The following is a 26,873-nucleotide window of genomic DNA, read 5'->3' on the forward strand; positions in this document are numbered from 1 at the left end:
TAAATTTAAGAAATGACGTTTTCTTAGAATAGAAATGAAAAAAAATGAGTTAACAACATGAAAAAAACCTCAGAGCAGGCTTTAGACCAACATTAGATACTCATAATGTAGCACTTAGGTGCATAGTATATAGATTAATAAATATGTGCTAATGCATGAGCATATGGATTAATGAGTAAGCAAAGGAATGGAAAACTGTGTGCATCCATATCAAAATTGCTTTCTTGTTATGATTATTAAAACAACAGATTATGTTTATTTTAATTAATTCTCTCTAGATTTATTTAGCACAGTACCAAGAACTCCCAGCTGCTTGCTGCTTTTTTTGGATGAAAACGATGAGTAGTTTTGGGAGTCATTCCAGCACAAAATTCTAGGAAATCCCCGGATGCATCTGTAATTATTTTAGGGTCTTCCAGAGGTTGGAGACCACACCTGTTAGTCATGAATTATTTTCCAAGGGTGAATATATATATAGAGAGAGTGATTTTGGCTATTAGATTGGAGTTTGAACAGTTCAAGCCCTCATTTTTTTCCTTGCAATCCAATTTTGCATAGCAATGATAATCATTTTGTTAGATAAGAAAGTCAATGGCCAATCCTCACCAGAATAAATCATGCATATAATTTTAACTGACTATACTCTTTAAAACTAAGAAATAATTTAACCACACTTAGAATCAAACTAGCATTTTTTTTTTAACATAACTACATATAGATAATATCACTGTATGGTCCATATTAAAGTCTAAAATATGAATCTAACATTAACACCTTTGTCAATTAAAAATTTTAAAATATAGATGAGTTACATGGAAAAGTCAAATATTCCATATTTTGCTTTTTTTTCCTAAGAATTAATTTTTAAGTTGTACTTTTCATGGATGGAGTAAGAAAGCAATAAGGCAAGGCATTACAATTATTGATAATGCTGGAATCTAATATACAATACAAATGAATCTTTCCACAGAAAAGAAAATCGTGGACATGAAAAACAGACTTGTGTTTGCCAAGGGGGAGGGGAAGGGGGAGGGAGTAGGATGGATTGGGAATTTGGGGCTAATAGATGCAAACTATTGCCTTTGGAATGGACAAGCAATGAGAGCCTCCTGTATAGCACTGGGAACTTTGTCTAGTCACTTATGATGGAGCATGATAATGTGAGAAAAAAGAATGTATACATGTATATGTAACTGGGTCACCTTTCTGTACAATAGAAAATTGACAGAACACTGTAAACCAGTTATAATGGAAAAAATACAAGTCATTATTTAAAAAACAATTATTGATAATGAATGTGTTCATAAGTAAGTGAGTGTGGAAAATGTTGGTCTTTTTGTTTTCATTTAGTAAACATTTACTATGCTCTAACTCTGTGTTAGGTACTGTGTGCTAACCAGTGGGAATATAATGATGAATTACACCTGATAACTACACCTGATGAATTACACCCTTCTGATGCAGCCACAGAACACAGAATTCTGGGGTCGGGCGAGGGTGGAGGGTGTAAATGATTTAGGGGAATAAGGAATGAAAAACGGAACTTTTCGTTAGACCAGACACTGGAGTTACATGTGAAAATCCCATCCACGTTCCTTTGAGAAACCAACTCTGGGATATTGAACACCTCGTCCAAGTTGACTCCATTAACTAAGAGCAGCACTAGAGTGTAAACCTAGACTTGCCTGGATCCTGGAGGTGAAGGACGCCTGATAGCCTGTATCCCAATAGTTCTTGAATGCAGAGCACGGTCCCTCTGGCCTGGTGTTCAGCATGACCTCGTCCATTCTCCAAAGGCCATGTGAGCTCTGCAAACTGGGACTACCGTTTATTGGGTGATCCGTTTCTCTGTCACTCTCCTCCCTGAGACTAAGAGGGCTCAGTTGCTTAAGTTTTCACTAGCTGGCAGGGGCAATTAGAAAAGAAGGTGAAATTTATCCTCCCCCCCGCCCCAAGTATAGTATTATTACATATACATTAGCAGCTCACTATTTGTTGCCATTACATTGATGTAAACTCTGATATTTGCATTACTTCATGGAGGTTTGGACCTCAGTTTCCTCACCTGTGGATTATAGAAGAAACCATCTAACATCTTTCAAGAGGAAGTAGCCAAATAGCTTTAAGATTGTATAATTCCAGTTCTTCACTGCTGTATCAGAAACAGTTTTTCGTGCTTCATAAACGTTGCCTGGATAACTAGAACGGATTTTAAAAGACAGTATTTGAGAGAGAGAAGCGCCCGGTCATTTGGATGCCCTACTTTGCTCCTCCTAGAAGATGTGGTTAGGCAGGAGTGCCCCGCTGCCCGGCTCCAACAAAGGGCCGGCAGAGCGTGCTCGGCAGAAAACTCCAGAGTACCCTGCCAACCTCAGATCCACCCTTGCTTTCCTTTCCCGGCCACTCGGGCCCCTGCGCTCAGTCCCGGGCCAATCGGCGGGTGGAAAGGGCACCGGGCCCCTTTAAATGCTAATGAAGTCGATGCCCAACTCGGGAGCCAACTCTCTCCACCCTCTTCCCTCTCGGGCCGGTGCGCCGCCTAGAAAAACTTGCGCGGGGCCATTTTTGGGGCAGTAAGATCGAGCGAGGAGCCCAAGAGCGAGCGCACAGCCCGAGAGCTCGAGCCGCCTCCGCCGCGAGACCCCACCTCGGCCGCCGCCGCCCGCGCCACGAGATCCGCACCGGCCTCCCCGAGAGCGAGCCCCGGCCGCCGCGACCTCCAGCTGCGCTAACCGCCGACCAACCGCCACCGAGGTGCCCGAGGGAGAGCGGAGGAGGCGGCATGAGCGAGGCGGGCGAGGCCACCACCACCACCAGCACCACTACCACCACCACCACCCTCCCGCAGGCTCCGGCGGAGGCGGCCGCCGCGGCCCCCCAGGACCCCGCGCCCAAGAGCCCGGCGGGCAGCGGCGCGCCCCAGGCCGCCGCCCCGGCGCCCGCCGCCCTGGTAGCGGGCAACCCGGGTGGAGACGCGGCCCCCGCGGCCCCCACGGCCCCGGGCACCGCGGCCCCCGCCTCTTCGGCCGCCGCGGGCAGTGAAGACGCGGAGAAGAAAGTTCTCGGTGAGTCAGGCCCGGGAGGATGGAGGCTGCCCCGGGAGGAGCGGGCGGCCGCGGAGCACGTGTGGGCAGCTCCCACCGCCTGACCCGCTCCGCGGGAGGCCTGACAGCACGGGGTCCCCGGGGACATCGGGTCCCTGGCGCAGGTGGCCAGTCCCCCAGGCGCTGCCAGGTAAGCGCGCGGCGCCCTGCGCTCCCCGCCGCCTGAGCGCGTCCCTTCAGGTCCCAGGCCCGTGAGGGACGGGACTTAACTCGGGTCCCCTGGGCACGCACTGTCGCACACTCCCATGGCGAAGCATCCCTCCGGGCAAAGGGGAAAGGAGCGGCGGTCGGGAAAGAGGATCCAGATTTGGGATAGATGCGGATGTAGGGATGGGACAGCACCCACGTGGGACGAGGACATAGTAGTCCTCGCCTAGGTTCTGGGTGAGGAGAGCATTTCCTTCGGGGGAGAGGAAGGCGCCGGACCAGACGGGAGGGAAAGGTGCAAAGGCATCTTGCTGGGAAGGCTCAGGTGTCTGTCCCTCGCGCCCTTCCCACGGGGGCTCAGGAACGAGGCCACGCTTCTGTCGGCCACATGTCGGCGGAGAGGTGTTGCAATCCTCTCCGGGAAACTTGGGCTTTGGTCCCTCGTCCCCCTCCCTCTCTGCCCGCTGCTGCAAAGAACCAGTCAGTGTTTTCCAATCCTTACACGTTTGCTTCTTCCCGGATTGTGGGAAAGCATTTGGTTCAGCAGCTGAAAAAACTTCGTCGGAAGTGTGGGTATGACGTTAGTTCACAGCATCGTTATCTTGGGACTTGGAACTCCGGAAAGGAGATCGGAATAGGAGGCTTTCGGGTCGGGGGTGGGGGAGCAGAGCATAACAAAAGGCGTCTGTGGTGGTTGGTGGTTTTATCGAATATTTCAGCATTCTCTCCTGAAGTAAAGCCCTGGGTGGGGCCTTAAACCGGTTTACAGAGCAGGTGGGTGGGGAATAAGTTCTCTAAAGGGTGTGTGTTGTAACATTCCCTCTTTTTTTAAAACAGGGAAGGTAAGAGATGCTGTGGGATGCTTCCAAGAAGTTTTCAGTATTTTGGATAGGGCATGTTTGATCTGAGTCTTGCTTGCCCAGTTTTCGAGGAAGAAAATTGGGGGAATAATGTAAAGAAAAGTTTAATAAGATTCCGATTCCATGTTTCCTGCCTTGAGAGGCCTCTTTTCATGCCCCCCCCTTCCTCCCCTGGGCTAAATTTTATTCAGTTAACTGTCAAACAGCGTGCTAAATGTAATATGTGTAGGGTTAAGAAGCCAAATAGCTCTCATATCGCTGGACTTAAAAGTTGCTTTAAGTCTAGTAAGGTTTGCATGGTGATATAGTTTCCAACAAGTGTTCCTTGGAACACTTCCATGCAAAATACCAGAGAGACAACCTTGGCTTACCCAAAGCAGTGTTAAGATCTATTCTTAATGATAATTTATTTGCCTTTAAGGGAGATTTTGCAGCTTTTCCCTTGATCTGACTAAACTTCTGAATTTTAAACCGAAGCAGATATCTTTAAAGATGAAGGAAACAGATAACATTAAAATTTCCTCAACCACCAACTGCTTTTAAGTCTGTAGCACATCCTGGTGATGAGTCTGGAGGTCTTGGATCTTTCCACTGTCACTCCAACTCAAAAGCAAGGACAGCCTTCCACATGACATTTCAACACCGTCTCTGTCCAGTGTGTTCTGCCATCAACTTTCCTTAGCCAAGCAAACACATGGGTGCCTAAAATGTGCCAGACACAGGGCTGACTGAAATGGAATTCTGGTTTGGGAGTTTCCCATTCCAGTGTTTTTTTTGTTTTGTTTGTGTGTTTTTTAATTTTAACAAACGGTCTTTAACTTCAGTGTATAGTCAGGAAAAGTAGTTTACCTGACCACAAGAACACTTCCCTTTTGGAACATCTTTGAAGCTTAATGGTCTTCAACTTTGTCTCCACATCCCTTTCTGTGCATGTGAAGTGAGTTGATGGTTTTCAAGCAAGAAGTGTGCATGAATGTGTTTGGCCTTATGAACTCATTGGGAATATTTGTGGAATTCAGAAATTTTTAAAAACTGCATTGGGAATAAAAATAATCTTCAGTCTGGAGTTATACTTGCAAGTCACTTTCATCTTTGTCCTTCTTTGTGTTGTTTTTCCAATAAAGATTATGCCTTTGGCAGTGCCTATAGACATTAACTATGAAAATGAATCAAAAAAGAGTTCCTAGCTTTATGTTTTCCTTACATTCCTCTAGGTCATTAATTTGGGGGCAAAGGAAAGGAGACACAAAAAAGCATATCATTTGACATACTAAGTGATTTAAAAGCATATGATTTATCAAAAAACAGTCTTCTCTGTGCATTTGGATTGAAAACATAAAATGGCTTTTTCTTCTTTGCCCTGCAGCTCTAGTTAAAATGGCCTAAAACTGAAGATTTTAATGGTTTAAAATATCTCTTCATTGGAGATGTATTCCTTACTTGGAATTAGAGCTGGAGATTGCTCAGTAAATGGTGGGCTGGATGGCTTTGAAGGCATAAAGAGTTTTTTGTCTTTTTTTATTCTTTTTATAGAGAGCTGAAATACTTCCTCAAGCATATCAACCCAGCAAAACTCAGAACTAACCCTGCCCACAGCAAAGCAAGTCCTAATTACTATTTGTCTTGATTTTTAAAAGGGAATCCTTATTGTTTATGCTTGAAAATTAAAAAACTTTGTATCTCACAGAGAGGCATAGACTAATGTTAATTGTTATGTTCATTCTCTACTAAGCTTTTTTCTTTTTTAAAGTTACTCTGTAGTCAGATTTCCTGTTTCAATGAGTCTTGATAATTGCTTTATGCATTTCCTGAATTTAGACATAGGCATTTCCTAGAGGTACTGGGTTTGGTATTTAAAGTTAATTCAAAGGAGTCATCTAAAATCATAAATGATTGAAATAAATTTGAATCTACAAAGTACAAGTTCTATGACCATACTCTTTGTTCAGATTCCTTCTCTTGAGTTGTGTTAACATCTGGCATTGTACAGAAGTGGTCCTACTCATGATGGAACATAGAGACAGTAATCAAGTTAAAGAGAGGGGTTTTATACGAAAATGCTGAGTTTGATTCCCACCAACTGCCGGAGAGTAGGGTAAACAATGAAATAGAATCCCAAGTTCATCACTGGTTTGAAAGGGCCTGTTACATCATGTCTCAGGGTGGTAAGTACAGAACTGGGCTGAGACAGACATCAGTTCTATTATTACTCTTGACTCCTCTGATAGGCCCCCATCTGGCATGGAGACAAGTTTCTTCAGGTCTTTGTAGATTAGCTATTAACAAGGAGCTACTATTTCACTATTTAAAGTTTGCCTACTATTTCAAAGTGTGAATGTGACGTGTGACGTCGTTGGTACTTACCTTGTTCGCATGTCTATAGTTGCTCTCATTTTGACCCTTCTTTTGTGCTTAAATTTTTTTTTCTGTGTTAAAACTTGAAAGAGCACATTTCCGTGGTGTTTTGCCTTAAACGGTGTTTCTCAATTTTAATTACTGTGGAGTGTATAGACTTAGGACCATTCCTTAGGACATTACTGAAAAGTTTAACAAAAAGGAAAGGTTTCCGTCTTCCGAACAGTATTTCCCTGTGATGTTTTCAGTTGCTCCATTTTCTGTTCCCAGTATACTATGGAGTTAAGCTTTTAATGGTTTCCTCAAGTATGTTTAGGCTTTAAATAATGCTATCAAGACCTTAGTGATATGAGCTCTATCTCTTTGTAGGTCAGATACTAATTTATCTGCTTAATCCTATTTTAGCCACCAAAGTCCTTGGCACTGTCAAATGGTTCAACGTCAGAAATGGATATGGATTTATAAATCGGTATGTGTGCACACATCTCTGCATGTTTTAAATGCACAACATGTCATGGCACCTGCTGTTGGGGCTCTTTATCATTCTTTATTAATGGCTTGTGTAAGTTATAAGATTTCTGAGCATGTAAATATTCTCATTTTTAAGCTACTGATCATTAAGTACTAGTTAAAATGCATTTCCAAAACACTGAGAAATAACTTGTTTTATAAAATCTAGTCACAAAAAAAAAAAAAAAGGATGAGAGAGATGAGGGTAAATCAGAAATGGGAAGGACCTTAGGATAATTGAGTTGGTATCCACAGTTTCACAGATGGAGAAATGGAGTCTTAGACTGGTTAAACAACTTTCCTAAGGTCACACAACTAGTGAGTAATTGAGCTGCATCAGTAACCCAGGTCTGGTCCAAGTCCTGTGTAGAAACCCTGCTGTTTTCTTTAAACCATGGTAACTTCTAACTATATAGGACCGAGAACACAACTGCAAGCTGCTGGGAGTATTCTGATGTTTTTATATGATACCGTCATTTTCGTCACTCCCCCTCCCCAGCCCCGCTTCTTGGAAAAAAGTCCTCCAGTTTCTTCCTTGCATGTTTTGGTAGGCAGGGTGGCAGGGGGGGGGGGGGGGTGGGGGGAGGACAGGGTGGCAGTGGGGTGGAGGGGCTGTTTTAGGTTTCAGTGTAAGGAGAGCCTAGTTCACAGCTGTGCCCTGTCCTTTTAACTGTCTTGCTTTGCTTTTGCTGGGAGGGAAGTCTAGGGCTCTGGTTACATACCATGTGATTTAGAAAGAGATGAGAGAGGAAAGGGATGCTTCTCTGTGTTGAATCTGGGTGCTTATATCTAAGCTCTGTGGTCATGGGGAGGAGTAAGGTGGGTATCTTGTGGGTTTAGAAGTTTTGAAGGAGGATCGATCGAAGGCATCTGAATTAAGTTTAGAGGATAAGGAAACATTTATATTGTGTTTTGAGGTCTTAGGATCTACACTCACAAAACGTCTGTTCTTTTTAAGTTTTCCCACATACCTAGTACCTTTAATTGTGAGCTTTTTGTCTTCCAACAGAAATGACACCAAAGAAGATGTGTTTGTACATCAGGTAAGAAGGATAAGTGTGACATTTGCCCCGTGAGGAGAGGGGCCTCTGTAATGTGCTATTGTCTCCTTCCCAAAGTGAAGTCCTACATGTTACTGTTCTGTTCTAAACTCTTTCTGGGGTTTTATTTTGGCAAGGGAGCTCAGCTTCGCATTTTAAGATTAGCACATAAGCCCTTCTGTCCCATCATTAACTGCTATCAAACAGTTTTTGTTTTTGCAGTTTAATAAAGCAATAATTAGACCACTTTCTAATTTGTAAAGCCTTTGAATCTTTAGCAAAAACCCTTCTGTTGCTTCGTTAGCCTCCTGTTCTCCTGAGTAGAACCCATCTTGCTTTTTCCTGGGTGGGTTTTGGTTCAAGCTCCACCATCAGAGCAGCTCACACTTGAAGGAAATAGCAAGTGAAGCAGATGGTTAAGGTGCGTGCATCTTAGACACGAGGAGACTCCCAACTCTCAGGATAGTCCTCCCTTCCTCCCTCCACTAAAACGAGGCATGGCTAGCATGTGTCCAGGTCAATGCCCACACTCCCCTAAATCCAAAGGAGATGTAGAAAACGGGCAAAATATGGAAAACCTGGGTTTCTCTGTATAGCAGTCTCAGTCTTTCTTTACATTATTAGCCTAGGATATTATTCCATTATTGTGTATCCTAGACTTGCTTGGCAGAATAGGTTAAAGGAGGGAATAGGTGCACTTAGTGTTGTTTTAGTGAAATTAGTTTTCAGTGAATTGTCTTTCTGTGTGTGCAGTTCTTAGTGTAACAACCGAGAAGCGCAGAGGCAGCTACTGGAACCAGCACTGTTCACCTCTGTCAAGCCTGTTTATAGCCTTTCTATTTAGGATAGCGTGTGTATTGGGGTAGTGGTTGGTGACGGGAGAGAGTGATACCTAAAAATAAGCTCTCTAGTTGTGGTTTCTCTTGGTTGTATGTCAGTTGTTGCTGGGTAATTGGAGTAGATTATTTTGTTCAGATACAATGATTTTTAAAGTTATAACAGACTGAAAGGGAGTGTCATCACAGCTAGCAGTCAGTCGACCTTTTGGGGTAAGAACTCTGCATTTTGGTGGCAGCTAGAGTAAAAGGACTTCCCCAGTTTCTGCACTGGTGGCCAGCTTCATTTGCCTGTGAGTGTCTGACCTGATTCCAGCCCCCTGAGGTCGTGGTGAGTCACCTCCATGTGTTGAGACTTGCCCAGTTTAACAGGAAAAAGGGAACAAGCCGGCAGGGAGGGGCTGTTTTTGGAATGGCTGATGTTCAGGCTCGGTGCGTATATCCTGTCCAGAACTGCCTTCTTCCTCTGTGGGTGAGGTCTCTCTGCCCTATTGGCTCATTCTTTTTTTTTTTTTCCTCCCTCCTACTCAGAGTAAGGGAAGGGCTGGATTACACATGCCTAATCGCTTTATAAAATAAGGTTGACCTAGTTCCATAGAAACTCAGAGCCCCTTTAACTATTTAGAGATACCAGCTAAAGAAATGGGAATTCAGTGTAGAAATTATTCTCTTCCCTCCATTGATTGACAAAGAAAGGCCATTCATATACAGATATGTAGGTACAGCTGTTCAAGGCAGGATAATATCTTCATTAATCTTTTAATGTCTTATCTCGGGGTACATATAGGGATGAGGTGACATGTGAATGATGTGACGGGAAAAAGCTGAGTAAATATCATACAGTTACAATATAGGGGCGTACGTTTCCCCACCTGCCCTATTACGCTTCCCCTACCTACCCTCCTTCCCACCTTCTTCCCCAAGCCAGTATTTTTATAACCGCAGAAAAATCCACTTATCAGCCTCTGGTTGGTTTCCTTATCCATAAAATGGGAGAGAAGAAGAAGACTGTCAGTAATGTTTTTTTTCTTAAGGTAATTTTGTATATTCTGTTGGAAATATTTATCCCCTTGGCATTTTCGAATTTTCTTTTGAGGTTAGCACTTTCTGCTGTCTTCAGACATTTCTAGCTCCAAAGTGTATTTTTGTCTTTATGTGTGCATGTAAGATTTCATGAAGGCATCCCCCCAGTCCCCCCGCCCCCCATTAATGAAGGTGTAGTCTGGATCTAAGACGGTAGTGTGAGGGAATGAATCTATCCAGTATCATGACTGGGTGGTAGGCTGTGGCTATATGTTCAGTTTAATCCACCTACCCAGATGAATTTTGAAGGATAACATGAATCAATAAAATAATGTAAAACATAGTTTTTAGAGGTTTTTTGTTTTGGAGAGCCAGGCTAGTTGGAAGAATACCTTTTTTTTAGGGCCACACCTGCGGCATATGGAAGTTCCCAGGCTAGGGGTCAAATCGGAGCTGCAGCTGCTGGCCTACACCTACGCCACAGCTCACAGCAATGCCAGATCCTTAACCCACTGAGCGAGGCCAGGGATTGAATGCGCATCCTCATGGATACTCGTCGGATTAGTTTCTGCTAAGCCATGGCAGGAACTCCCAGAAGAATACTTTTAAAAAGTAATATTAGATCAACAATTTCTTCAATATAGCCAGCAAACTTGAAAGCAGTGAAATCTGTGGCCGATTTTGATGTATACTTCACTTAGAATTTTCTGTTCTTTTGACAGACTGCCATCAAGAAGAATAACCCACGGAAGTATCTGCGCAGTGTAGGAGATGGAGAAACTGTAGAGTTTGATGTGGTTGAAGGAGAGAAGGTGAGAGGAAATTGTGGTTGGATATCCTAAGGTTTCTTTCATAGTAAATGGTCTCTCAGCCTTGGATTTTTTTTGTAAGGCAGAAAGGTGTGACTTTTAAGTAAAAATATTTCTATTTATTATCATTATATACATTGTTTGAAGTTGTATAAAAAAGAGTATTTTAATAAATGATGAATCTTATTTAATCAAAGAAGTAAAAGCTAATTTCTCAAGATTTAAAATGACATATTTTATTTAGGTACCAAATGTATATTCAAGGGCAGATTAAAATTAAACTGTTTTATAGTGTTAAAAAACAGATAAAAGCTGCTTTGGGGCCAAAGATATTTTTTTCTAAGAATAAAGTTTTTAGGCTGTGATTTGTAAGTGCTTCTACAGAGTTTCATGCTATTAGATATTTAATTCCAATGTTAGTAATGTCCTTTAATCTTTGTCCTTTAACCAGTGGTCTCTTATATATAGATAATCAGTAAAACAGTATGAGATAAGAATAGAAACATTTTAAAACTATATATGGTACAGCTGCCATGACAGCTAAGTGTGGCAGTGGAATTATGAGCTGAGTGACTGACTGCTTAATTCCTGTGTGTGCTCTTTTCACATACACACCATCCCATAGTCCATATTCTTAGCAGCTCTCGAACTGTTTTCTGGTTTTCTTTTTTTAAAAATCACTTTATTTCATCTAATACAGAAGTTTAAATGATTTCTTTACCACTGTGATCCCCAAGGTATCTTGCAAATCTCTGAGTTTCAAATTATCTACCAGCAAAGGCTGGTCTATAATCATCTGTCGTGTCCAATTCTTAAATTTTTGTTTGGCCGGGGAAATTTTACCTCAGTATATTTTCATAATTTAAGGTTTTGCAGATTGATGTAGAATGGGAAACACACACTTCGAATCTCTTTTGTCCAAATATTTTGTGTTTTTGAAGCATTACTTGATCCATTTGTCCATGTGAGAATAGGAACGAAGGTCAAGTGTTGCAAAACATAAGAAGAAGGTTTAAAGAGGGACTGCATTTGTGCCGAGTTCCTGTCCTGGCTCAATGGTTAACGAACCCGACTAGCATTCATGAGGACATGGGTTCGATCCCTGGCACAGCTCAGTGGGTTGAGGATCTGGCGTTGCCGTGAGCTGTGGTATAGGTCAGATGTGGCTCACATCCCACATTGCTGTGGCCGGCCGGCAGCTCCAGCTCCATTTCAACCCCTGGCCTGGGAACCTCCACATGCGCACAGGTGCGGCCCTAAAAAGACAAAAGAAAGCCAAAAAAACCCCCAAAAACCAAAAAAACCAGGGGCTGCATTTGTGCAGGCTAAGTCAAGAGCCCTTCCTTCCTGCTGCCTGGATGGGAGTTTTCTCTTACTGTAGCTCAATGCTGGACAGAGCCATGTGAGCCCTTGAAGGGACTCTTAGTCTCTCGTAGAATGACATAGCTTTCAACATTTTCTAGATAGAGAACACGGTTATTTTCCAGTGAGAAATGTTCTTCCTGGTGTAGCATTACTTCCTTTACAGTTGCATTCTATTTACCTTTTATGTTCTTTAAAGAGCCGCATATTGCTCTTGACGCAAACAAGAAAGCAAAGGTTGTGGAAGCCAACAAGCTATATACATTTCAATAGCGACATCAGCTTGCTCATCTTATCAAAACTTGGATGGGTTTTTGAGGTCACAGTAGGCATTTCGAGTAGGTTCTGCCCCTTGTTAACATGCTGGCTGCCTAAGGTGGTGTTTTTGGTAGTTAGTTTGGCGTCTTTTTAATTCCAAGGCTGTCTTTGCTTCTCTTCCTTGTCAGGGTGCAGAAGCAGCCAACGTGACCGGCCCGGATGGTGTTCCGGTGGAGGGGAGCCGCTATGCTGCCGATCGGCGCCGTTACCGACGCGGCTACTACGGCCGGCGCCGTGGGCCTCCTCGCAATGTACGTGCTCCCTCTCCTAAGGCAGCGGTTGACGTGTTCACCTCTAACGTTAGTGCGTATGCTTGGAGCCCATCAGTGCCAACTCGTCTCCAGGAGACACGATGATTTGTGTTTTTTTAATCCATGGGAAATTTTTAGTGTCCAAAATTTAACCTTAGTCGCTGTTCCTATTGGAAACTTGCCACTTATCGATTACGTCAGTTGTATGTATTTGGCTGCAAGTCAAGAAGGCTTACTTAAAGTGGGCTGGGCCAAGGTTGTCAGGTTTTCTCTTCATTTGGCTTTTTTATCTGGCCAAAACTGGGTCAGGTGGCATCCACCGGAAAAGGGGCCTGGGATTTCCCTGATTGACTAAAACGTGTGTTCAACCCTTGGCACTGGCTAAGAAATTCACCCTTTGCTTGGCAAGGAAGAATGGGGAATCACTCAGGAATATGTGATGAACAGTGCTGGCCACAGAAATATTAGCTGATTTGACTCCATTATGTAGATATTTTATTTAGCATGGCATTTCTCCTTATTTCAAAGAATAGCTAATTCACTAGATTTTTAGTTCTCTAGATTGGTAACATTCCAGGTGAAAGACTTTACAAAAAAGTAGAGCTGGAGCTCTCTTAGGAAGCTCAGTTTAAAGTATTCTCAAGGCACCCAAAAAGAATCCCATCCAATTTGTGGTCACGAGGCATCTTTTAATGTTTCTAGACTTAGTACTTCAAAGTGATGCTACGGTGTAAAACTCAAGCTGCTTTGTGAGAACAGGATTGTGGTTATATATCATTGAAGGAAAACTTTTGAAAAATATCACCAGAATAAAGTATTTGCAGGTTAAGAATGATTTATGTCTGCGCTTGGATAGATTAATATCTTTTCATTCACCTAATTGCTTTCCCTCTTCATTCCGTCATCCTCACATGCAGCCCAAATTGATTATTATCAGATTCTCTATGACATCTTATTTTTCTGTTTCATTGGTTTTCTTACCCAGGTTTTGCTTATCCTGTTTGATTTTTAACAAGCTGTGTAGGGGGGTGGTAGGAATGAAGTGCCATAGCATTTACTATATTGTGTTAATTAACTCTTTCAAGTTCATTGAATTCATGGAGCTCTAGTTTTAATTACTTTGATTCTAGGTTAATTCAGAAGAAAAAGTGGTAGAAAGCCTTTAGTGAACATTTTTCTATTAAAGACTTTTTTCCTCAGCTGGAAATTCTGAAGTCATGCAGGTAAAAGATAGTTAGCAATAAAATTATCAAAATTCTGAAAGTATACATAAATGAAGATTTTCTCTTTTGACGTCTTTAAGTCCTGACAGCTTATTGAGTACCTCTCGAGAGCACTTTTGGGGAAGGTGCTATCATTATTCTTGTTTTACAAAACCCTTTTTTTTTGTCTTTTTGCTATTTCTTTGGGCCGCTCCCGAAGCATATGGAGGTTCCCAGGCTAGGGGTCGAATTGGAGCTGTAGCCACCGGCCTATGCCAGAGCCACAGCAACGCGGGATCCGAGCCGCGTCTGCAACCTACACCACAGCTCACGGCAACGCCGGATCGTTAACCCACCGAGCAAGGCCAGGGACCGAACCCGCAACCTCGTGGTTCCTAGTCGGATTCGTTAACCACTGCGCCACGATGGGAACTCCAAAACCCTTTTTTTTTTAACAAATGTTTTGGATTTTAACTTTATTTTTAAATTTCTGTTTATGTTTTTGGCCATGCCTACAGCATGCAGAAGTTCCTGGGCCGGAGATCAAACCCAGCCACAGCAGTGACAATGCCGAATCCTTAACCACTAGGCCACAAGGGAATTGCTGTAAAACTCTTAATCAAAGATGTGGCTATATAAAACTTCAAAGATAGAGAAAAACCAAAGAGAAGACGATTTATGCAGTCTCATACTTAATATTTTGGTGAACATTTCCATGCTAATGTATCTTTACGTAATTGGGGATTGTCATTGCTACAGGTTTTATAAAGAGTAGAATGGCATGGTTTTTCTGAAATTAAACTAGTTGAAGCTATAGCTGAGGTTTTTCCTCTTTGGGAAATTTAATTGCTCTGTGGGCTTGGTTCTGGACAGTTCTAAATCTTAAATATCCTCATCCCCAAAATAAATCAGTCATTTTATTTTGTTCATTTTTTAAAACTGTAGTTACTTCCCTTAAGACTACTTTCAGCATTTCAATCCCTCTTTTAAGATTTGAACTAAAAATTCTATGACGGATATTGAACTGTTTGCTTATATTTTTTGATATAAAATATTAGTATGTGATGTTAGTTTAAATACAGGAAAAAATATGAGTCAGTAATTCCCTTTGTTAATAACGCTTATATTTAGAAACTGTATCTGTTACTTACTACTGTCTATTATAATTGAAACTTTATTCCTAAACATATAAAGAAGATCATGCCGTAAGTCAGTGTTTCTCAAACCTTTTGATTTTTGGATCCATTTAACTGCTTAACTATAGGATCCCAGAATTTGTTGTTTGTGTGTTTATATCTGTGAATGTTTATTGTATTAAAAATTAAAGCAGACATTTAAAAGATTTAATTTACTTAAACTCATTACATATAGATATTAACACCATTTTTATGAAAATGGTACTTTTTTAATTGAGAAGAGTAGTATTGCTTTTTTGCAAGTCTTGTGATATCTGGTTTAATAGAAGACAGCTGGATTCCTGCAGTTCCTGCATTCAGGCTGCCAAGAGGCCATGTGACACTGTAGCTTCCGGGAGGACCCGGCCTCCCTCCAACATGCATGAGAGGGGAAGAGAGATAGTATCTTACCAGCATTATGAGTTTCAGAGACCCCACCCATACTTTGAGAACTACCTCAGGAAGCAAACAACTTAAGACCAACCTGTTGATAACACCACAAAATATATTTTTCTTGACTCTACCTGAGTGGGTGGCAAATGTCGGGGGAGATGCATTTGGCAAAAAAGCTAAATATTATCAACTCTGTAGATGTTTTTTGGGTGGTTGGTTGGTCAACAGGTATTTCACCAGTTCTAGTTAGATGCATCCTAAATGCATTATAGATCCATTGCACTTGCTTTTCTGCTTCTTGGTATTTTATCTGCACAGATCTACTTTACTCTTAATGTAGTTTATCCCAGGTAATCACCTGATAATCTGGGATAAGTGCATTTTGTCTGTATGATAGAAGGGATTGTTCCCTTTGGGGAGATTTTTTTTTTCTCCCTTTTGGTGTTATTCATCCTAAATGGTATTCTTTGGTTCTTTTCCTGCTGAAACTCCTTCTGAATCTCTGTTTCTTTGCTTCGCTAGTACGCTGGGGAGGAGGAGGAGGAAGGGAGCGGCAGCAGTGAAGGATTTGAGCCCCCTGCCACTGACGGGCAGTTCTCTGGGGCCCGGAGTCAGCTGCGCCGCCCCCAGTATCGCCCTCAGTACCGGCGGCGGTTCCCGCCTTACCACGTGGGACAGACCTTTGACCGCCGCTCTCGGGTCTTTCCCCATCCCAACAGAATGCAGGTAAACTGGCACCTGGGACTTCTCTTCAGCCGTCCTCACCCCTTCGTCCTTCCTCTGCCTCCTCTTCCTCCTCCTCCTCCAACACCAGCTGCCGGAAATAAAACTTTGCTCTTGGCTCCCCGATGCTACCACAGCGGAGGCCTGGCCTCTAGCCTGCCTTTTCAGAGCAGTCACCCTAGAACACTTCCAAAACAGGACCACACGAGCCTTGACTATAACTGGGGGGTGGAGAGGGCCCAGTTCCTAGTTTATGGAAGAATAAAAGACATAAAGTGGAGACAGATGCCATGTGTACGAGCTTAACCCTGAAGGTGGGCAGGCCTGGATTTGCATCTTGTCTCTGCTACTTACTATCTGTGAGCTTTTGAGATTAACTTGCCCATCCATTAAATGGGAATGGTCTCCTCCACCATGGGGTGGTGATGCAAACTCAAGAGTAAAGACTTAGTGTGATGCCTCAGGATTGAATTAAGGACTACAAAGTCCTTAATTTAGATGAGATGGTGTTGATTATTACAAAAACCTCACACAGATTGGAGACTGTTGATTGATTCTCCTTTTTTACTGCAAAGTATTGATACAACTATAATGAATTTGACCTGTAATTAATAAGCCTTATACCAACTTTGCAGTTCCCAGGACCTTATAAATCTTGAGATAAGACATTGTTTTTGTTGCTATCTGCTACAACTTTTTCCTCTTAGTGTCCTTGGTTTCTGTTTTCCCATTAAGTGTTTTGACTGAACATTGTGTTCAGTCTGTTCTTTGCTGCCCTTTTCCTAGCCTATCATGCATGACTGTTCTTTCTACATTGCTTCTTGTTTTTTTCCCTTCTACTCTTTAACAGCTGTCCCTGACAAATGCGCTAAAAATAACAGGTCGCCTTACATATATGGAGAGATTGGGTACATGAGGCATAGTAGGCTTCTTTAGGGCAGCACTCTGGGCCTCTAGGAAAGGAGGACAGGAAGAGTCAGGGAGATTGTCATACACATTTATTTTTAGGATGTTAGTAGTACCTTCCTGAAATAATCCTTCTCAGTATTTAGCATATACATATGTATCATATTTTTTTTTGAGACTATGATTCTTTTCCAACTTGTTTGAAATAAAATATATTTCCCCTTAGGAATGGAAGGTTTAGAGCAAAGGGATTTTCTAGTGCCATGTAGAACATCATTTATAGAAACAGGTTGAAAACTAATTTGGAAAAGTGTGTGCATATTCTGGCAATGTCATCTAGTTGTTTTAACTCGGGTTGAAATTCTTAACCACTTCATAGCTGAAATAAACGCTTCAGCAGTTTTTCCTTAGAGTCTTAATACATACCATACTGAATGTTCAGTGACACAAGTCTGCTTAAGCCAACCAACAGCACCAAATGAAAATCCCTAAAACTTTCTCCCATAGAACCAAGCTACTTCCAGGTTGTCCATGTAATGGCTTAAAAACTTAGATCTCTGAGATGGTAAAAATGATTGGGGTCACACAGAAAGGTCTTTGCCAATATTTCCCACTATATACAGAACTGTGAAATTTATTGGACATAACAGGGAAAGGATGATATGCAGGCCAGTAGCATGTACCAAGGACATAGCATGATAGATTAGTGTTCCGAATGACTTCCATTTATAAAAGATAATAATTCTAGATATTTGAAAAATAAGTAGAATTGGTTACTGAGCTAATATCAGCTATTTGTAGTCTTTGAAAAAAGAATTACATGGTAGTGGAAAGGGAGAAACATTGTTTGGCATCTACTAAGTGACAGATGTTTGAAATCAGTTCTTACTCAGTTTTCCCTACAGCTTTATGGAGTTGGCAGTGGTTTCTATTTTTGTTGTGGTTGTAAATGAAGGGATTTGAGTAGTTTAAAAAATTAACAACTTTTATCTAAGGCTACACGAGCAAGAAGTGGTAGAGCTTGATGGAAACCCAGTCTGTTGATCCAGTCTCATTCCAGTAAATGCTCGTCCTTTATACATGTAGATTGCTCTTTCTTTCTCTTTCTGTGCGTGTGTGTGTGTGTGTGTGTGTGTGTGTGTATCAAGGTTACTGAAGAAGCAACAGCTTTGCTTGTTCACAGAACTAAAGGAGGCTCATGTGGTTGGGGTGGTATGAGTGAAGAGAGGGTTGGGGGTGAGATTAAGGTGGTGCCTCAGGGCAGACCAAGCATGCCTGGTGGGCCATGATAAGAACTATTGGCCTATTCTAAATGAAAGACCAGTCAAGAGATCTAAGCAGGGAAGAAAGTTTTTGGGAAGACATTGGACTGTTTAAGGAGACTGGACCACAGGAGGCAGCAGCAGCAGTAGAGAAACCAGCTCCTGTCCCCTCCCTGGGAGAAATGATCATGGCGTGGATTAGAGGGCTGGCAGTGGCAGTGTGGCAAGTGGTCAGATTTAGGAAATGTTTTATACATACAAGTGACAGCATTTAATGATGGGGTGCATGTGTGGTGTGAGGAGTAAAGGTTACCTTTGTGAAGAAAGACCAGGTTTGAGGGGAGAGACAGAAGTCCTTTGGAGAACTCCTTCACACATTAAATATTGCCTCCAAGTGGATAAGTCAAGTAGGCAGAAAAATAAAACAAAGGTAGAGGTAGAAAGTGGCCTGAGTTAAGATGGTGTGATTTTAGATAAAGTGATTGATAGAGTCTTTGGGGCTGTGTTTGATAAGAGCCCTAAAAGAAGAAAGGGGGCAGATTGTTTACATACTGGGAAGGGCATGGGCGGCAGAGGGAATGGCGAGTTCAGAGGCGGAAGGGAGCCTTTCGGGAGAGCCGAGACTGTAGATACACCCGTGGAGACATCAGAACGAATTTAAAGGCAAGATTAACTATAAAATGAGCGTAAGTAGAAAACGGAGCTGGGGACCGAGTTCTGGGGCACGCCCGTTTTTAAGGATTAGGGAGATGAGGAGTCTAGCAAAGGACAATGAGTAGGAGCAGACCGGGAGAATGTCCTTCAAGGGGGAAAGGCTGTGTTAAATGCTGTTGATAAGTCGAGGAAGTGAGGCTGGTACCTTGGAGGTGAGTGGTATGGTGAGGATAAAAGTCAGGAAAGAGCAAGTGATGAGAAAGAGGAGGTATATTCCCCTTGGAGGAGGTTTCTGTGGTGGTAGAGGTGGTTTCCTATAATAGGTATGTCAGCAGAGAAGCTCAGAGAGGTGGGAACGTGGCTGGAGGAGGTCAGGCAAGGTGTTTGTTTGGTTTGATTTTGTTTTGACATTGAGTGAGTTCACTCCTGGTCTTCCTTGCACACCTTCCCTCACCAACACCTTACTCCTAAATCCATTATGTGGGCAGATCAAATATGCCACACACACACACACACACACACACACACACTTATGCATGTGTAACTTAGAGTGTGTGTTATGTGTATGTGTGTTTGCATGTGTGTTCCTTGTTTCTATCTGTCTACAAAAATGGCCTGGAATCAATGACACTTTAGTAGCATTGAGCATGCCTGGCCCCTGACTGTTCATTTACAAATACCATTCTCCAATAAAAAAGAAGCTCCTTTGGAGAAATGGTGATTTTAGAGCCAGGCCAGAGAAAGGACAATATGAGCCTGGAACATCTTGTTGTGCCAGAAAGCAAGGAAGTACTCAAAGAATGCTGGAGACATGTCAGAAGGACATGAGCCAGCTTGAGAGAGTTCCATTGGCCGGTAATGATAGTAACAGATTATGGCCCATTGAATAAAATAGAAAACCAGGAGTCTTTGTAGCTATAAATAAATAAATAAATAAATAAATAAATAAATTTGATGAGGAATGAAATATTTACAGACTTTGAAAGTACTTCTTCCATAGAATGCTCATAAATTACAAAGGAGGAAAGAATAAACTTAGAGCAGAAGAGCTGTAACTGTTTCTCAACGTGAACATTGTCAGCAGCAGTAGGAATTGAAACCATATGCTGTGTGACAGGATGCAGTGAGAAGTAGTCAGTGCCGTTTTTGTAGCTTCCTTTCCAAAGATGCATAAACTAAATCATGAGGAGACACCAAACAACCCCAACTGAGGAATATTTTACAAAGTAACTGGCTTGTAACCTTTAAAAGTGTCAAGGTCCTGAAAGCCAAGGAAAGACTGAAGAACTACTGCAGATAAAGCGACAGCCGAATTCAAGGCATGGTTCTAAATGAGTCTTTTTGCAAAAAAAGGACATTGTTGGGACAACTGTCAAAACTTGAATGGGGTCTGTGGATTAGATTCTATGCTTCCACCTGTCCTGTAAGTTTGTAATTATTTAAAGAAAAAAGTTGGAAAAGATGGGTGCTGTCTCGGTGTGTTTCTATGCCTGGATGGAAGTGACGGAGGAGAGGAGGGAAATGATATCCAGTGAAGGAGCAGAGGGCAGGATTGAGAGTTCAAGTACCCTAGTAGGTGCAGGAAAAGGGGGTTAGCTTTGGCTGTGAGCCTGGACCACTTAATTGGTGTGATGAGAGAAGGAAAAAACAAATGCAGGTAGGTTGGTAGATTTGATAGTGAAAGAATGTGGAGCTTCTTCTCTGATTGCTTTTCTTAGTGAAATATGGAGGAGGAAGGGATATTAGTTTTGAGGAAAAAAAAGGAAGGTTGAAATGTGGCTGTATTACAATGAATTTTAGAGATTGTTGGTGTTTGTTTGTTTCTTAGTTTTTAGTTTTCTTCCCTTGAAAATTTTGCAATAAATTGTATTCCCCCAGCTTAAATTTCTTGAAGTATATTCTATTTTAAATGTTATTCTTAAGTAATGATGCAAATAGATAAAAGGAAAAAATGTGAGAGGAAGAAATCGGAGATGTAGGTAAGAGGTGTAGGAGAACTTTTGAATATAGAAACCATATGGAAGGGGTACCCAGTTTGTAGAAGTAGTTGGTCTGAGTTTGAATAGAGAAGATTCTCGTTGCTCCAGGGTGGTATAGCATTCCATTTCCTTTTGTAATAGAGCCTTTCTTTCAACCCTTCAAGATGTTTAATATTCTAAAATAAAATGAGGCACACTGGGATGAGGCGAAAGACTGTATAGTGGGAATGAGTTTTGCTTTCTTTCCTGTCATCCACACTGATCTAGTCAGTACACAGTTTACTGTTAGGTTGGAGAGTTCCCAGCTTTGTAATGAAGCTTTTTATTTTTTCCTTTTTAAAAAAATTCTGAATGCAACTGTGTGCTGTTTTAGCCTATAGCCTGACACTCACCTTCAGCATTCCTTGCCTCCTCCTAGGCTGGTGAGATTGGAGAAATGAAGGATGGAGTCCCAGAGGGAACACAGCTTCAGGGACCAGTTCATCGAAATCCGACTTACCGCCCAAGGTACCGTAGTAGGTATGTAACATTTTCTACTAGTAATGACCTATCAGAGAACTTGTGAGTGAGTGACAGTAGGATGGATGAGGAGGTTTCAGGTCTCTTTTGTGGATTCATTATGTAATTAGAAGATGTGACTGCTTTCTCTGTATGTCCAAGTTTTGGGGGGAATTCTGCAGTATATGTTTTTAGATGGCTGTGTGACATTTCCCCCCTACTTAATGATTAGAATTTTTAGTTGTCCCTGCACCAAAGTATTATTTATTTCTGGCAACTTGCACAGGAAGTGAATTAATACTTAATTTTTGTTATTTAATGAGTTAAACAGAACTCTATGTGTAGTTCAGTGGGAGTGCTACCAATGGAGGAAGAACTGGGTGCCCGTGAGTGTTCAGGATACTGAATATTCTGAGAACTGAAGTGGTCTATGGCAGGGGCTGTATCAGGCTACAGATCAAATCATCTCTGCTTAATTTCCCACCCTATGATTCATCGCACCTGTGATTAGTAGCTGTATCTCCTTTGGCAAATTTCCTGGTCTCAGACTTAGATACCGAGTTTCTAAAAGGGACAATGAGGAATATTCAACAGTTGTCAATAGGGTGAAATACTAAAATGTTTCAGATAATCAGTATGGTGCTTGGGTGTAGTAAGCCCCCACTCAATCATCAGTCATTGTTACTACCAGTTAATGCTAATGTCAGTGAAGAGTGCTAGTTCATCTTATTCCTTCTTTATCCCTTGTAAAGACTGAGATGAGCTAGATTCCTTAAGCTTCTTTTTAAGCTTTTTATATCATAATCCTTCTTGTTCCTTTCCCATATCCTGGAGGTAAGTGGAAAAAGTAGAGCTTCATTCCTGAGTGACATTTACACCACCTTGAAGTTCGGCCCTGTGGGTTCACTGAGAGGAGAGTGAGTATATTATTTTGAGAAAGGATTTGTTCTACTCTATGTCCTTCTTTCTCACAAGATTCATTTTAGTTTTAGACATAATCATTCTATTGATTCCTTCCCAAGGACTTTTGGAAATAGAAGAGGCTTCATAGAACTGTCTTAAGAAAAATGGAAAAAAAGAGAGTAGTAATATGTGAATCCCAGCTCTTTCAAGCCCTAGCTGTGTGATCTTGGGAAAGTCATGTTTGACCTTTTTTGATCTGTAAAGGCAACAATCCTCTATGGTTCAGCCAAATATGTAGCCTCTCTAAACCTCTTGGTTTTATCACTATAAATCTTAACTCACAGAATTAGCACTGAAATCGAATTAGCTATTCAACATGAAAACACACCAGTGCAGGCTCTGGCACAGTGAGTGATGTTAGTTTCCTTCCCATGATTAATCCCTAGTCTCCACTCGACACTGTCTTTAGAGGGCAGATACCAGAGCACATTTCCTTTTTTGATTTGTTCCATCCTCAGTGTCTATCGCAGTGCCCAGTAAGACCATGGTGTATGTTCTTAGATGTTTATTCACTGTAAATAAGTATTCAGGTGAAGGTGGAAAATGGTGGAGAAGCAGGGTTTTTTCACTGTGCCTTCGTTCCATTTGCCATGTTAACCTGTGCATAGTTCTAGGAGTAAGTCTCCATCCTTTGACTTATTAATCTTGAAAAATAAAACCTGATGTTCTTGAGGGCTCTGTTTTGTTGCATGTGTTTTCTCTTATGTGCTCTGTTCTAGGGGCCCTCCTCGCCCACGACCTGCCCCGGCTGTTGGAGAGGCTGAAGATAAAGAGAATCAACAAGCGGCCAATGGCCCAAACCAGCCACCTGCTCGCCGTGGGTACCGGCGCCCCTATAACTATCGGCGGCGCCCCCGTCCTCCTAATGCTCCTTCACAAGATGGCAAAGAGGTGAGTCCAGCCAGCCAGAGGCAGTGCCGCCAGATCATGCTTAGTCACGTCTAACTTCAGGATCCCTCCTGAGAGTGGTTTTATAATCTGAAAACTGACACTCATGTATTAAAAAAAATGTATAATATCTTTATATATAATTAGCACTTTGCTTAAAACTCCATATATTTGTGTATAATGGCAGTGGTGCAGGGATGACCTGCACATAAACACAGACCAAATATTTGAATTCAGCTAATTAACATCCTCTGAAAGAGTTGTCCATACTGATGGGGATTCAGAGCTAAAATGTGTGGGGCTCTCTACACAAAGGACAGCGCTTAGAGAGAGGAACCTGCCTCTCGGCACGTGGTGGAAGCAACTGTACATCTTGTGTGGCTTTTTGTTATAGAGAGAGGTGGTGTGTGTTTGCCATTTGGAGGCCATCCTTCTGTGGTTCTAAATTCTTGACTCCTACTTAAGAATAGTTAAGATTTTATTTTGCGCAGTGATTTGCTTTCATAGGCAGGAAGATTTTGACTTTTGAGACCTTTTAGTCTTGAACTTCCCACTGCCATATGAATAGATTCATTTCTGGTTTGCGGTTTGTTGTTTTAGACCAAAGCAGGCGAAGCACCATCTGACAACCCTGCTCCGGCCACCGAGCAGAGCAGTGCTGAGTAACACGCGGCTCCCCAGGCACCTTCACCATCAGCAGGTAGGGGCCCAGGCAGCCCACACCCCAGCTGATGTTCTCTGAAACAGCGCGGAGGTCTTCACAGTAGCACAAATCAGTCTAAACGAGTTCTTGGATTCATTTGGGCCAGCCTCTAATCTCCTTCCGGATTCTGGAGAAAGAGCCGTCTTGGTGGTTAAATAACTCTGAGACTGATCTTATTTTGCTAGGCTGGGGACATAAACGTGCAGACAGAGTTAGTTTTCTAGATAAGACAGTTGTTAACTACCAATGCCACTTAAGAAAACTTTTGAAGTTTTAACTTTTGTGACACCTAGTGGCCAATTCAGTCATTTTAAAGTGCCTGACAAGGCCTCAGTTTAATAACCTGTAGAATAAACTAGAGTGGTTTTTTTCTTGCCTGTTCCCTTTGAAAAACCAACATTATGTGTTTTGATGCAGTACATGGAGTGCACGAAAGCTGGTAGATTTATATACCCAGTGCAGTACCTACTACTCATTCGCTTGAATGATCTTGAGCAGTTACTTTAACCTCTGCCTTAGTAGAGTCAGCAGCTGGTGAACTGAGGTTACCAGCTAGACTTCCCTGCTAGGGAGGTTGCAAAGATTTAGTGAGGTGACATGTGGAAGTGCTGTTAAGCAGGGCGTGGTGGAGAATAAGCTCGACATAAAAGTTAGCTTGTTTTTCTTCATTGTTGCTTCCAGCTTTTTTCTGTCTTCTTGTTAAAGATCTTGGAAATTGTACTTATTTAAGTAGAAATAGATCAGAAACACTGACTCAATTATGGAGCCTGTCTTTCGAGAATGTTTCATTTTGGGTTTTTCATCTAATACAAATCCTGAGAATTTAATTTTTCAGTGTTTCTTGGTTGTTGCCCTTTTCATTAAATAAATAAATAGGAAATTAACTTCCAGTTAAAATTTAGATGGGTTGTAGAGCTCATAGCATCAGTGTTATTTTTCCAAAAATTATTAAGATTTTGAGATCATTGTGAGTTTCTACTTTTTAAATGCCATCTGCTTTTATATGCAGAGGTTTGGGATTTAAATGAGCCTTTCACTAGGTAGACATTTGCTATGCTAATAATTCTGTTTTATCTCTGGCTATAATGGACAATTTATCATAGAAGTAAATTCCATAGTCAAGCTTGCTTGCATTAACTGGCAGAATTATGTATCAATCTGGTCATGGTCTTTTACCTAGTAACATTTTTAGATACTGTTCCTAAGAAAATAATCCAAAATATAAGGAAAAAAATGTCTACTATTTATAGTCTAGTATTGGAGAAGTGGTTAAATATTGTGGTATATCTGTATTAGGAGCTATTGTGCAGCCACTGAAATAATTATGAAGACCTATCAATGCTGTAGTATCATTTATTTGAAAAGGCTTCATGATGAGAATTTTCTTTTATATAATTTTATGAAATTTTTGCTACTATATACTGACTGTTCTGGTCTATAAAAATATTTTACTTAAGTTTCCATTAAAGTTTTAGTGTACAAATCTGTATGATACATGTATAGGTTTTGTTTAGAGTATTGTTTTTTTTAATTACATAAGAGCAGCTCATTTTTGCCTTTTTATTCTTTAACTTTTGGACATCTTGTCACTCTTGGTAAGTTTGATTTGAATTTTTTTCCAGGTGACCTAAAGAACTAATGACCATTCAAAAAAATAAAACAAAGCAAAAAGCAGACCGTGACCTTACCAACACAACACCAAAGAAACGTCCAAGCAATAAAGTGGAAGAACAATAACCAAGATGTGGACATTAGAATGTTTACTATTATTCTTTACAAAACAAACAACTACACAAGGAAAATGTCAGCCAGTTTTTCCAGCAATCTGAGATCCTGGGAACGCCTGCACAGAACAAGAGAGCAACCTCCCCAGTTTCAGCAACTACTAGGTTTATATTTTTTTTCCTGGTTTTTACTGTTTTGGTAATATGAATTGAAAGAAGAAAACCAAAGAAATCTTGAAATATATAGTAAATGCTTTTTTTCCTTTTTTGTTCATTTTGGATGCTGGTGCTAAACTTCCAAGTGTCATGATTTAAAAAGAAATTTTATGCCCTTCTTATTTATTTCTAGGATGAGGGGAGGATGACATTTTGCTTTCTTAAGTGACTCTCTTTGAAAATGTGCCGTATGAAGTTCCTCAAAAATAAAATTTTTACCCTTGAAAGGAAAAAATTGTATAAGTAAAGTATGTTTTCCTATCTCAGTATATATTTCGTGTTTTTTCCTTGCCTCATTCACTGAATAGTTCAAAGCCAAATGTACAGATGGATGATGGATTATGGATTAGTGCTATTTAATAAATGTAGGCATATGAGCCGAGTTCATAGGAAATGGGATTCTTCTTGGATGAACGAGTTCACATCTGAGTTCAGCACTAGGCTTGCTTGCTTTGGGGCTCTGTGTCTCTGGAGTAAATCTTCGCTTAAGGTGACTGATGGCATTTAGATGAACAGCTTTCTTTAGATTAATGAAGGGGTTAGCAGTTCTAACAGCTTTGAACTTCTCACCCCAGAGCTTTTCAACACCAGCTGCCATGTTGTACTTGTATATGTGTGTCTTTCAGAAAAGAGGAAGGGGACTTCTTTTCAGCCACACTGCACATTTCTTCCCTTGGGGAATAGATAATGCCCCCAAGTTGAGAAATACTACAGTGTATGTCAGTTTGATGTCATTACTTCTCAGATCTATTGCACCTTTCAGACTATTTATCCCTTAAATTTGTTATGTACTGAGCCTAGGTTTGGGCCAAGCACGATTCTAGTGGCACAAACCAATAAAAGACCCTAGTCCCACTGAGCTTGCATTTTAGTGAGTGAACATGTAAACAGGAGTTCCCATTGTGGCTCAGTGGTAACAAACCCGACTAGTATCCATGAGGATGTAGGTTCGATCCCTTGCCTCGCTCAGTG

The 26,873-nt window shown here is 41.5% G+C and overlaps 1 protein-coding gene across 3 annotated transcripts; it reads left to right on the forward strand.

Annotated features, from left to right (window-relative positions):
- Positions 1-2,526: 2,526 nt before the first annotated feature.
- Positions 2,527-26,172, forward strand: YBX3 (Y-box binding protein 3). Of its 3 annotated transcripts, XM_047787540.1 has the most exons (10): positions 2,532-3,065; positions 6,872-6,935; positions 7,986-8,019; positions 10,598-10,687; positions 12,493-12,615; positions 15,908-16,111; positions 21,328-21,428; positions 23,090-23,261; positions 23,859-23,958; positions 25,584-26,172. In XM_047787540.1, exons 1-9 carry the CDS (start codon positions 2,783-2,785, stop codon positions 23,922-23,924), a joined length of 1,137 nt encoding a protein of 378 aa, XP_047643496.1. In that variant the 5' UTR covers positions 2,532-2,782; the 3' UTR covers positions 23,925-23,958; positions 25,584-26,172. The 3 variants fall into 3 exon arrangements, with proteins under 3 accessions (XP_047643497.1, XP_047643496.1, XP_047643499.1); XM_047787541.1 differs by lacking the exon at positions 23,859-23,958 and having other exon boundaries at positions 2,527-3,065; XM_047787543.1 differs by lacking the exon at positions 15,908-16,111 and having other exon boundaries at positions 2,537-3,065.
- Positions 26,173-26,873: the final 701 nt, after the last annotated feature.

Source organism: Phacochoerus africanus, chromosome 7, assembly GCF_016906955.1.
Source record: "Phacochoerus africanus isolate WHEZ1 chromosome 7, ROS_Pafr_v1, whole genome shotgun sequence".
Taxonomy (NCBI): Eukaryota; Metazoa; Chordata; class Mammalia; order Artiodactyla; family Suidae; genus Phacochoerus; species Phacochoerus africanus.